Below are 13,381 nucleotides of genomic sequence, written 5' to 3'. Positions count from 1 at the left end.
ATATGGCAGCTTAAAATTATCCCAGTGAAATCTGCTTTCCAAAAACCATATGGAGTTCCTTTCCTTCTGCGCAATGTCGTGTGCCCATACAGCAGTTTATAGCCACATATAGGGTGTTTCTGTAAACTACAGAATCAAGGCCATAAATATAGTTTTGTTTGGCTGTTCACCCATGCTTCAGTGGCGTACTGCAGCAGGAGATAATGGAGGCCCTGCTCTCTCTGTGACCTCCTGTGTCACTGTGCCTCCAGTATAAAGTTCAGTCCCTCACTGGTCCTCCTACACAGCAGCAATGGGGTAAGTTACTGTGGGAGGGAAGTTAGAGTTCTGAAACTGCTGCCTCTGCACATCTTGCGTTCCCCTGTTGTTCCAGCCCCTCACAGTCCTCTGCCCACTGACTATCTCACCTATACTCCATGCAGAGCAAGAAGTTATGTCTCCCAGTGACACCCCCCTCCCCCATCAGTGGCATTTCAAATTTTCCCAACCTCATCCCCCTATGTATTATGTAATGTCTCTGCAGGTTATATCAGCGCTAGAGCGTTATAAGTGGAGCGGCTGATATCAGTCACATAGGATAAAATGTCTCTGGAGGCTATATCAGTACTGGAGCGTTATAAGAGAAGCGGCTGATATCTGTCACATAGGATGTAAATGTCTCTGGAGGTTATATCAGCACTGGAGCCTTATGAGAGGAGCGGCTGATATCAGTTACATAGGATGTAATGTCTCTGGACAGTGCACCACCCCCATCATTTAACTTATAAGCAGACACCCCATGGTGGTAAGCTTCACGGAAAAACAACATTCAGCCTCAGACTGCGCACACACTCTTCATGGAGCTAACAGGTTCTTAAGGTTACAAGACAAACCATCAAACTTTGAGGTTTAATGTATTAAAAATAGACAGTACTTGGTTACAAAAAATGTTAACAAGAGACATACATAAATGGCAAACAATGGTAAAATAAAAAGGAGAAAAGATAGAAAGTTCTGATACTTAGCAGTTGCGTGGTAAAAGTCCTTTGCTCCCAGGTGATTTGGGCAGGATAATGGTGCACAAACTAATTCGATTAGCTCTCCCACTTTGTGACACACCAAATATCCAGGGCTTGCATCTTTATGCCTTTCCTCCGGGGCAGGTCTGACTCAGCCCCTCTGGCCAGACTTCGTTACCCATGCAGCCGGCCCCCTGACCAACTAGGGAACAGGTAAGAAAATATCAAAAAGATATTCTCCCAGTTGCCCTGGTTAAGATACAGATCCCAGACCTTCTTCATAATTCATATCTCATCGTTCCAAGTCCTAGCATATCAAACGAGACATGTCCAGGACGCTCGGAAGATAAGATCCTTATTTTAAGAAGATAAAGGCGAGTTGATATGCCCTGTCTGGTGTCCATGTGATGCCCCCATCATACCAGAGGTGATAAGCTAGATTTTGGGGACATCCGATCCCTCCTGAACAACTTATGAGGTATTACTAATTATTGTTCACTCTCTGGTTAGGAATCCCCCATGCTGAGACATGGCACCGGAGAGGCTGCTTTTCCCCTGTCCCAAGTGTGACAAGCAAACAAGCCCATCCTTGTTAGCATCTATGTGCTAACTAACCCCCAGTAGAGCAGTTTGCTGTTTTCACAGGTATGAGGCAGACATCTCGGCACTAGATGCAGCCTTCAACCAATTCATCAATGGCTGCTGGCTTGGCAATATAAATGGATTAGCAAAAGATAATGAGGGGCACTCCAAATTCAGTAACATAGCAGCAAGTACTCTATGAGCACATCAAATATTTAATACATCAAATATTTAATATGATGAGCCAATTTATAAAATAGTAAAACATACAAAGAATAAAACAATGTGTACAGTGAATATGGACCTCAAATAAATGAATACACTGCGTGCAGAATTATTAGGCAAATGAGTATTTTGACCACATCATCCTCTTTATGCATGTTGTCTTACTCCAAGCTGTATAGGCTCGAAAGCCTACTACCAATTAAGCATATTAGGTGATGTGCATCTCTGTAATGAGAAGGGGTGTGGTCTAATGACATCAACACCCTATATCAGGTGTGCATAATTATTAGGCAACTTCCTTTCCTTTGGCAAAATGGGTCAAAAGAAGGACTTGACAGGCTCAGAAAAGTCAAAAATAGTGAGATATCTTGCAGAGGGATGCAGCACTCTTAAAATTGCAAAGCTTCTGAAGCGTGATCATCGAACAATCAAGCGTTTCATTCAAAATAGTCAACAGGGTCGCAAGAAGCGTGTGGAAAAACCAAGGCGCAAAATAACTGCCCATGAACTGAGAAAAGTCAAGCGTGCCGCTGCCAAGATGCCACTTGCCACCAGTTTGGCCATATTTCAGAGCTGCAACATCACTGGGGTGCCCAAAAGCACAAGGTGTGCAATACTCAGAGACATGGCCAAGGTAAGAAAGGCTGAAAGACGACCACCGCTGAACAAGACACACAAGCTGAAACGTCAAGACTGGGCCAAGAAATATCTCAAGACTGATTTTTCGAAGGTTTTATGGACTGATGAAATGAGAGTGAGTCTTGATGGGTCAGATGGATGGCCCGTGGCTGGATTGGTAAAGGGCAGAGAGCTCCAGTCCGACTCAGACGCCAGCAAGGTGGAGGTGGAGTACTGGTTTGGGCTGGTATCATCAAAGATGAGCTTGTGGGGCCTTTTCGGGTTGAGGATGGAGTCAAGCTCAACTCCCAGTCCTACTGCCAGTTTCTGGACGACACCTTCTTCAAGCAGTGGTACAGGAAGAAGTCTGCATCCTTCAAGAAAAACATGATTTTCATGCAGGACAATGCTCCATCACACGCGTCCAAGTACTCCACAGCGTGGCTGGCAAGAAAGGGTATAAAAGAAGAAAATCTAATGACATGGCCTCCTTGTTCACCTGATCTGAACCCCATTGAGAACCTGTGGTCCATCATCAAATGTGAGATTTACAAGGAGGGAAAACAGTACACCTCTCTGAACAGTGTCTGGGAGGCTGTGGTTGCTGCTGCACGCAATGTTGATGGTGAACAGATCAAAACACTGACAGAATCCATGGATGGCAGGCTTTTGAGTGTCCTTGCAAAGAAAGGTGGCTATATTGGTCACCGATTTGTTTTTGTTTTTTTTTTGAATGTCAGAAATGTATATTTGTGAATGTTGAGATGTTATATTGGTTTCACTGGTAAAAATAAATAATTGAAATGGGTATATATTTGTTTTTTGTTAAGTTGCCTAATAATTATGCACAGTAATAGTCACCTGCACACACAGATATCCCCCTAAAATAGCTAGAACTAAAAACAAACTAAAAACTACTTCCAAAAATATTCAGCTTTGATATTAATGAGTTTTTTGGGTTCATTGAGAACATGGTTGTTGTTCAATAATAAAATTAATCCTCAAAAATACAACTTGCCTAATAATTCTGCACTCCCTGTAGTCTTTAAGAGGGCACCAGCCATGGAAACATCTATTCACCATAAAGAAAAATGAGCGATCGGTGTAGTGCATGGATGGCAAATATCTGATATACAGTCAGGTCCATAAATATTGGGACATCGACACAATTCTAAAATTTTTAGCTCTATACACCACCACAATGGATTTGAAATGAAACAAACAAGATGTGCTTTAACTGCAGACTGTCAGCTTTAATTTGAGGGTATTTACATCCAAATCAGGGGAACGTTGTAGGAAATACAACAGTTTGCATATGTGCCTCCCACTTGTTAACCACCTCAGCCCCCAGTGCTTAAACACCCTGAAAGACCAGGCCACTTTTTACAGTTCTGACCTACACTACTTTCACCGTTTATTGCTCAGTCATGCAACTTACCACCCAAATGAATTTTAACTCCCTTTCTTCTCACTAATAGAGCTTTCATTTGGTGGTATTTCATTGCTGCTGACATTTTTACTTTTTTTTGTTATTAATCGAAATTTAACGATTTTTTTGCAAAAAAATGACATTTTTCACTTTCAGTTGTAAAATTTTGCAAAAAAAACGAGATCCATATATAAATTTTGCTCTAAATTTATTGTTCTACATGTCTTTGATAAAAAAAAGTTTGGGTAAAAAAAAAAATGCTTTGGGTAAAAGTTATAGCGTTTACAAATTATGGTACAAAAATGTGAATTTCCGCTTTTTGAAGCAGCTCTGACTTTCTGAGCACCTGTCATGTTTCCTGAGGTTCTACAATGGCCAGACAGTACAAACACCCCACAAATGACCCCATTTCGGAAAGTACACACCCTAAGGTATTCGCTGATGGGCATAGTGAGTTCAGAGAACTTTTTATTTTTTGTCACAAGTTAGCGGAAAATGATGATTTTTTTTTTTTTCTTACAAAGTCTCATATTCCACTAACTTGTGACAAAAAATAAAAACTTCTATGAACTCACTATGCCCATCACGAAATACCTTGGGGTCTCTTCTTTCCAAAATAGGGTCACTTGTGGGGTAGTTATACTGCCCTTGCATTCTAGGGGCCCAAATGTGTGGTAAGGAGTTTGAAATCAAATTCTGTAAAAAATGACCTGTGAAATCCGAAAGGTGCTCTTTGGAATATGGGCCCCTTTGCCCACCTAGGCTGCAAAAAAGTGTCACACATCTGGTATCTCTGTATTCAGGAGAAGTTGAGGAATGTGTTTTGGGGTGTCATTTTACATATACCCATGCTGGGTGAGATAAATATCTTGGTCAAATGCCAACTTTGTATAAAAAAAATGGGAAAAGTTGTCTTTTGCCAAGATATTTCTCTCACCCAGCATGGGTATATGTAAAATGACACCCCAAAACACATTCCCCAACTTCTCCTGAGTACGGAGATACCAGATGTGTGACACTTTTTTGCAGCCTAGGTGGGCAAAGGGGCCCACATTCCAAAGAGCACCTTTCGGATTTCACAGGTCATTTTTTACAGAATTTGATTTCAAACTCCTTACCACACATTTGGGCCCCTAGAATGCCAGGGCAGTATAACTACCCCACAAGTGACCCCATTTTGGAAAGAAGAGACCCCAAGGTATTCGCTGATGGGCATAGTGAGTTCATGGAAGTTTTTATTTTTTGTCACAAGTTAGTGGAATATGAGACTGTATGAAAAAAATAAAAAAATCAGCATTTTCCACTAACTTGTGACAAAAAATAAAAAATTCTAGGAACTCGCCATGCCCCTCACGGAATACCTTGGGGTGTCTTCTTTCCAAAATGGGGTCACTTGTGGGGTAGTTATACTGCCCTGGCATTTTCCAGGGGCCCTAATGTGTGGTAAGTAGGTAAATGACCTGTGAAATCCTAAAGGTGCTCTTTGGAATATGGGCCCCTTTGCCCACCTAGGCTGCAAAAAAGTGTCACACGTGGTATCGCCGTATTCAGGAGAAGTTGGGGAATGTGTTTTGGGGTGTCATTTTACATATACCCTTGCTGGGTGAGAGAAATATCTTGGCAAAAGACAACTTTTCCCATTTTTTTATACAAAGTTGGCATTTGACCAAGATATTTCTCTCACCCAGCATGGGTATATGTAAAATGACACCCCAAAACACATTCCCCAACTTCTCCTGAGTACGGCGATACCAGATGTGTGACACTTTTTTGCAGTCTAGATGCGCAAAGGTGCCCAAATTCCTTTTAGGAGGGCATTTTTAGACATTTGGATACCAGACTTCTTCTCACGCTTTGGGGCCCCTAGAATGCCAGGGCAGTATAAATACCCCACATGTGACCCCATTTTGGCTGAAACACTTCAGAATTCATCCTTTTGTCAGCAGTCACATCATCAATAAATACAAGAGAACATCAATAAATACAAGAGAACCAGTTCCATTGGCAGTCATCCATACATGCCCACGCCATGACACTACCACCACCATGCTTCACTGATGAGGTGGTATGCTTAGGATCATGAGCAGTTCCTTTCCTACTCCATACTCTTCTCTTCCCATCACTCTTGTACAAGTAGATCTTGGTCTCATCTGTCCATAGGATGTTGTTCCAGAACTGTGAAGGCTTTTTTAGATGTCGTTTGGCAAACTCTAACCTGACCTTCCTGTTTTTGACACACATACACCTACCTCCTGGAGAGTGTTCTTGATCTGGCGAACTGTTGTGAAGGGTGTTTTCTTCACCAGGGAAAGAATTCTTCGGTCATTCACCACAGTTGTTTTCCGTGGTCGCCCGGGCCTTTTGGTGTTGCAGAGCTCACCGGTGCGTTCCTTCTTTTTAAGAATGTTCCAAACAGTTGTTTTGGCCACGCCTAATGTTTTTGCTATCTCTGATGGGTTTGTTGTGTTTTTTCAGCCTAATGATGGCTTGCTTCACTGATAGTGACAGCTCTTTGGATCTCATCTTGAGAGTTGACAGCAACAGATTCCAAATGCAAATAGCACACTTGAAATTTACTCTGGACCTTTTATCTGCTCATTGTAATTGGGATAATGAGGGAATGACACACACCTAGCCATGGAACAGCTGAGAAGCCAATTGTCCCATTACTTTTAGTCCCTTAACAAGTGGGAGGCACATATGCAAACTGTTGTAATTCCTACACCGTTCACCCGATTTAGATGTAAATACCCCCAAATTAAAGCTGACAGTCTGCAGTTAAAGCACATCTTGTTTCATTTCAAATCTATTGTGGTGGTGTATAGAGCCAAAAATTTTAGATTTGTGTCGATGTCCCAATATTTATGGACCTGACTGTAAACATAAATACAATTTATATAATTTATCATACCTTCATGTTAGGAACCTCATACATTTAGTGTATTTGCCTGAGTAGTCACATGCCGTTCTTGCACACATCACCGCTTGAGGCCATCGAATGGCTGGCAGCGGCCATGTACATACAGTACAGACCAAAAGTTTGGACACACCTTCTCATTCAAAGAGTTTTCTTTATTTTCATGACTATGAAGGCATCAAAACTATGAATTAACACATGTGGAATTATGTACATAACAAACAAGTGTGAAACAACTGAAAATATGTCATATTCCAGGTTCTTCAAAGTAGCCACCTTTTGATTTGATTACTGCTTTGCACACTCTTGGCATTCTCTTGATGAGCTTCAAGAGGTAGTCCCCTGAAATGGTTTTCACTTCACAGGTGTGCCCTGTCAGGTTTAATAAGTTAGTTTCTTTCCTTATAAATGAGGTTGGGACCATCCGTTGCGTTGAGGAGAAGTCAGGTGGATACACAGCTGATAGTCCTACTGAATAGACTATTATAATTTGTATTATGGCAAGAAAAAAGCAGCTAAGTAAAGAAAAACGAGTGGCCATCATTACCTTTTAAGAAATGAAGGTCAGTCAGTCAGCCGAAAAATTGGGAAAACTTTGAAAGTAAGGGCTATTTGACCATGAAGGAGAGTGATGGAGTGCTGCGCCAGATGACCTGGCCTCCTCAGTCACCGGACCTGAACCCAATCGAGATGGTTTGGGGTGAGCTGGACCGCAGAGTGAAGGCAAAAGGGCCAACAAGTGCTAAGCATCTCTGGGAACTCCTTCAAGACTGTTGGAAGACCATTTCAGGGGACTACCTCTTGAAGCTCATCAAGAGAATGCAAAGAGTGTGCAAAGCAGTAATCAAAGCAAAAGGTGGCTACTTTGAAGAACCTAGAATATGACATATTTTCAGTTGTTTCACACTTGTTTGTTATGTATATAATTCCACATGTGTTAATTCATAGTTTTGATGCCTTCATAGTCATGAAAATAAAGAAAACTCTTTGAATGAGAAGGTGTGTCCAAACTTTTGGTCTGTACTGTATGTACTACACGTCATCACTTCCAGCCAGGTGTAAAAGGGTGCTGTGCTGCTGGAATGGGGACACTGTGAAAAGGGGAGTACCTTTTTTTGGGTATTGGAACCCAGACCGTTCGGCCTCTAAATTTGTTTGGATGTTTGACAACCTCTTTAATGACCCTACACACTGAAAGAGCACAACTACCCCATATTACAGCTATAGGACATAGTTTGTTTAATCTACAAAGTAAGTGGTTTCTTTGTGTCTCATCGCTTTTCTATGCTTTCATTCACCAAATAAACTCGTTTTTCAATTGAATGTAGTTTGATGTAGAACCAGATATACAAATGATCGTACTGATGTTTGTTTCACTTTAATTGCAGTATTTTCGTGCTACTTAATGAATGTTGTAAAAAAAAATTCTCTATCTCCACTATAATTTCGCAAGTGCTGTAAAGCGAATGTCGTTCATTCTTGTCCATGCGCTTGCACTGTGCCAGTGGATGCTTTTAGTGCTACTGTTGCCATAGTTCTACACATAAATCGCTATCAGTTCAAGGTTCTTTTCCATTGAAATACAATCTTTTAATAGTACTCTTTTTCTTCTGGTTCTAGAAATACAAAGGTGGTCGTTGTGATGACATTTTGAAATGGAAGCCACCTAACATGAATTCAGTGGACTTTCGATTAAAAATAACAAGAGTTGGTGGTGAAGGGTAAGTTTTAATATTCTAAAGTCAAAACATACTAGAGAAAAAACATTTGACATAAGTACACCCTGATCGCCTCAGTGGTTAATTCATAAACAGATATTTTCTTCTTGTTTCCTTTGTTTCTCTGTTAATCTTTTACTTTAAGGAACATCTTTCATCAGGATCAACCCTCTGGAGTACATTAACCCCTTGTGCCCTTCTGTAATCATTAGCAATTTAACCATATTTTGGGCCAAATCTTCTGGACTACATTAACTTATTGGGATCTCAACCATTTTTTGGGCCAAAAAGGACTATTTATTTATTTATTATTACTATTGACTATCATTAGCAGTTTTGGCAACACCACTGCGGCTTCATTAACTATATATTACTATTGAGTATACATACAGTCTTGTGAAAAAATTAGGACACCCTTTGAAAGCATGTGGTTTTTTGTAACATTTTTAATAAATGGTTATTTCATCTCCGTTTCAACAATACAGAGAGATTAAAGTAATCCGACTAAACAAAGAAAACTGAAGAAAAGTCTTTTCAAGATCTTCTGTAAATGTCATTCTACAAAAATGCCTATTCTAACTGAGGAAAAAGATAGGACACCCTTGCCCCTAATAGCGAGTGTTACCTCCTTTGGCTGAAATAACTGCAGTGAGACGGTTCTTGTAGCCATCTACCAGTCTTCGACATCGGTCTGAGGAAATTTTACCCCACTCCTCAATGCAGAACTTTTTCAGCTGTGAGATGTTTGAGGGGTTTCTTGCACGTACAGCCCTTTTCAAGTCACCCCACAGCATCTCAATGGGATTCAAATCTGGACTTTGACTTGGCCATTCCAGGACTCTCCATTTCTTCTTTTTCAGCCAATCTTTGGTTGATTTACTAGTATGTTTTGGGTCATTGTCATGTTGCATGGTCCAGTTCCGCTTCAGCTTTAATTTTCTAACTGATGGTCTCACATGTTCTTCAAGCACCTTCTGATACACAGTAGAATTCATCGTGGATTCTATGATGGTGAGCTGACCAGGTCCTGCTGCAGCAAAGCAGCCCCAAACCATGACACTTCCACCTCCATGCTTCACAGTTGGTATGAGGTTCTTTTCTTGGAATGCTGTGTTTGGTTTACGCCAAACATGTCCTCTGCTGTTGTGTCCAAATAATTCAATTTTGGACTCATCTGTCCAAAGAACATTATTCCAGAAGTCCTGGTCTTTGTCAACTTTATCGCTGGCAAATGTCAGTCTGGCCTCGATGTTTCTCTTGGAAAGCAAAGGTTTCCTCCTTGCACACCTCCCATGCAAGTTAAACTTGTACAGTCTCTTTCTGATTGTAGAGGCATGTACTTCTACATCAACAGTAGCCAGAGCCTGCTGTAGTTCTCGAGATGACACTTTAGGGTTTTTGGATACCTCTTTTAGCATCTTGCGGTCTGCTCTTGGGGTGAACTTGCTGGGGCGACCAGTCCTGGGCATGTTGGCAGTTGTTTTGAAAGCCCTCCACTTGTAGACTATCTTCCGGACAGTGGAATGGCTGATTTCAAAATCTTTTGAGATCTTTTTAAATCCCTTCCCAGACTCATAGGCTGCTACAATCTTTTTTCTGAAGTCCTCTGACAGCTCTTTTGCTCTCACCATGGTGCTCACTCTCACTTCAACAGTCAGGAGCACACCAAACTAAATGTCTGAGGTTTAAATAGGGCAAGCCTCATTCAACATGCAGAGTAACGATCTACTAATTATGTGCACCTGGTGTGATATACCTGTGTGAGATCTGAGCCAATTTAAGAGGGAATACATGTGAGGGTGTCCTATCTTTTTCCTCAGTTAGAATAGGCATTTTTGTAGAATGACATTTACAGAAGATCTTGAAAAGACTTTTCTTCAGTTTTCTTTGTTTAGTTGGATTACTTTAATCTCTCTGTATTGTTGAAACGGAGATGAAATAACCATTTATTAAAAATGTTACAAAAAACCACATGCTTTCAAAGGGTGTCCTAATTTTTTCACATGACTGTATCTACTGACTATTTGTGAAGAATTATTATACTATTCTACTACTCTTTTTATACATTTTTACTCTTTATTTTTCCACCTCCTCACCATTTTTAGATTTTTTTAGCTAATATTGCCAAAATAGATTTAGAATTTTTTTATATATTTTCTACTACTTGTATTTTTAATCTTAGGTCTAAAATAAATTAATTGCTATTCACTCAAACACTACTGGTCTGTCCTCTGCTTGCTTACCAGATATTAGTGTGCCAGACTACCAGTAATACTATTATCTTTCATCAGGATCAACCCTATTAAACTAGGCAATAATTCCTAGTAAGTTTAATTCTGATGAGTAAAATGATACCTTAATTATAACTCTCTGTTGCTTCATACCCTAGATATAGAACTTTTTAGTGATATGTAAATTAGGTCTTCGATACACCAAGGGACAGGCCAAACTCCCGCAGGTCACCATAGATCCTTCTTCCTGCATCTCTTGCCACTCTCCACATTGCCTGATCCTGTAATCTCATGCATGCATAGTGCATTGTTCTCTGCTTCTCCAGCAGCGCAGATGACTACTACACATGCTCTGATGACATGATGACACTTGTCTTTGTTCGGGTGTAGGGTGTTGTCAGCATGTGCAGTAGTCATCTACACTACTGGGAAAAGATAAGGAGGAGTCTTTGTAATGGGGCAACTACATATCATCAGACTGCATAATATAAGCATCAAAAAATATTCACGTTCTTAACTCGTTCAGGACCTTGGACGAGAATGCTCATCCTGAGTTGCCCGTACTTTGTGCCCCAGAAAGAGCATTCTCGTCCTGCAGTTAAACTGTGACCGTGAGTAAACACACATACATAGAGAGATGATTGTCTCTGTCATCGGGGTAGGACTGACCAATCAGAGCTAAAGTCGCCTATTTCAACTCAAGTCTCCTCAGTTTTGTCATTAGTGTGACAGCGCTGAGGAGATCGAAACTGTGTTATAAACCGTCAGCGGTACCCTCTCCAGAGCTGAGGAGAGTCAAGCTGTAGCCTGCCATTCCCCCTCAGTGCACTCAATCTCCCTCTTCAGTGCTGAGGAGATCGGCCCATAAGACACACTGCGGTTTTTGAGGAGGAAAATAAGAAAACAAATATTTTAAACCAAAAGGTGTGCTTTTGGTGGGTTTTGAACTAATGGTGGTCTGTGGATGACACTATTATGGGAGATCTGTGAATGACACACTGTTATGGGGGGGATCTGTGAATGACACACTGTTATGGAGGTGATCTTTGGATAGCACTGTTATTGGGGGGATCTGTGGATGGCACGGTTATGGGGGGGATCTGTGGATGGCACTGTTATGGGGGGGATCTGTGGATGACACTGGTATGGAGGGGATCTGTGGATGACACTGGTATGGAGGGGATCTGTGGATGGCACTGTTATGCAGGGGATCTGTGAATGGCACTGTTATGGAGGGGATCTGTGGATGGCACTGTTATGGGAGGGGATCTGTGGATGGCACTGTTATGGAGGGGATCTGTGGATGGCACGGTTATGGAGGGGATCTGTGGATAGCACTGTTATGGAGGGGATCTGTGGATGGCACTGTTATGAAGGGGATCTGTGGATGTTACTGTTATGGAGGGGATCTCTGGATGACACTGTTATGGGGGATCTCTGGATGACACTGTTATGGGGGATCTCTGGATGGCACTGTTATGGGATCTCTGGATGGCACTGTGATGGGGGGGCATCTGTGGATGACACTGCTATGTGGGGGATCTGTGGATGACACTGCTATGGGTGGATCTGTGGATGACACATATATAGCATCTTATGCTATGTGCCATCCACAGATCCCCCCATAACAGTGTCCCTGCAGTGTGAATGACCCCCAATACAGGGGCTGGGGACCGGCATCTGGATTAGGAGTGACAGTGGGGATCGGTGCAGTCCCAGTATTCTATTGCACCGGCCCCGCTCACTGTTGTATAATCTTATCTAACCTGTAGGCATTGTTAATAATCATGTGTATTACTTACAACTAAATTCCGTAGGAAGGAGGAGGCAGGTAGGAGGCAGGCCAGGAGGACGGGCAGGCGGTGCATCACTCACTATGTCACGCGCCCGCGCCACCCGCTTCATTCATAAAGTGTGCAGCGCAGGTGCATGACGTAGTGAGTGACGCACCGGCCTCCCTCCTCTCTGCTACGGAATTTAGTTGTAAGTAATACAGCTGGATTACACATGATTATTATATTTTAACAATGCCTACAGGTTAGATAAGCTTATACAACAGTGAGCGGGGCCGGTGCATTAGAATACAGGGACTGCACCGGTCCCCGCTGTCATTCCCAATCCAGATGCCGGAACCCAGCCCCTCCTCCCTCTGTTGATACACCCGCTGACCGCGCTGTGCGGCGGCCGTGTATCATTGTAGGTAATTACAGCATTTTTGGGTCAGCCATATCACAATCGTCGATTATCGTGATACCATTGCTTTGGCGATATATCATGCAGGCCTATAGGATATATATATATATATATATATATATATATATATATATATATATATACACACACACACTACATAGATCTCGATAAAGGTGCAGACATTTAAAGCGCTGTTTTTGGTTTTTAAACATAGCATTCTATCTTATTCTTAGTATGGCTGAAAGGATATATTCTGCGGACGAGGTCTATGCCATTCTGTGTTCGGACAAAGACACTGCCAGTGAGGATGGTGAAAACTTCTTAATAACGTCATCCTCTTGTGACAGTGACGAGCAGACAGAATGATGGTCAACTGACTTCAGTTGGGTGACCCCAAGTTTGCTTACACCCCAAATTCCTGAATTCTCTTCTGCCCCAAGAATAAAAATTTTAACAACTGGGTACAGGGA

At 41.8% G+C, this 13,381-nt stretch overlaps 1 protein-coding gene across 1 annotated transcript in view; it reads left to right on the top strand.

The window, feature by feature from the left end:
- Positions 1–13,381, top strand: part of RNGTT (RNA guanylyltransferase and 5'-phosphatase) — a 420,910-nt gene that overhangs the window by 297,446 nt on the left and 110,083 nt on the right. Inside the window, exon 13 of the mRNA XM_040428751.1 lies at positions 8,390–8,490. Within this exon, the coding sequence (XP_040284685.1) occupies positions 8,390–8,490 (101 nt within the window). The remainder of the gene's footprint in view (positions 1–8,389; positions 8,491–13,381) is intronic.

Source organism: Bufo bufo, chromosome 4, assembly GCF_905171765.1.
Source record: "Bufo bufo chromosome 4, aBufBuf1.1, whole genome shotgun sequence".
In the NCBI taxonomy this organism is placed as follows: domain Eukaryota; kingdom Metazoa; phylum Chordata; class Amphibia; order Anura; family Bufonidae; genus Bufo; species Bufo bufo.
The sequence above is the reverse complement of the archived record's forward strand: the minus strand, read 5'-3'. Positions and strand labels throughout refer to the sequence as shown.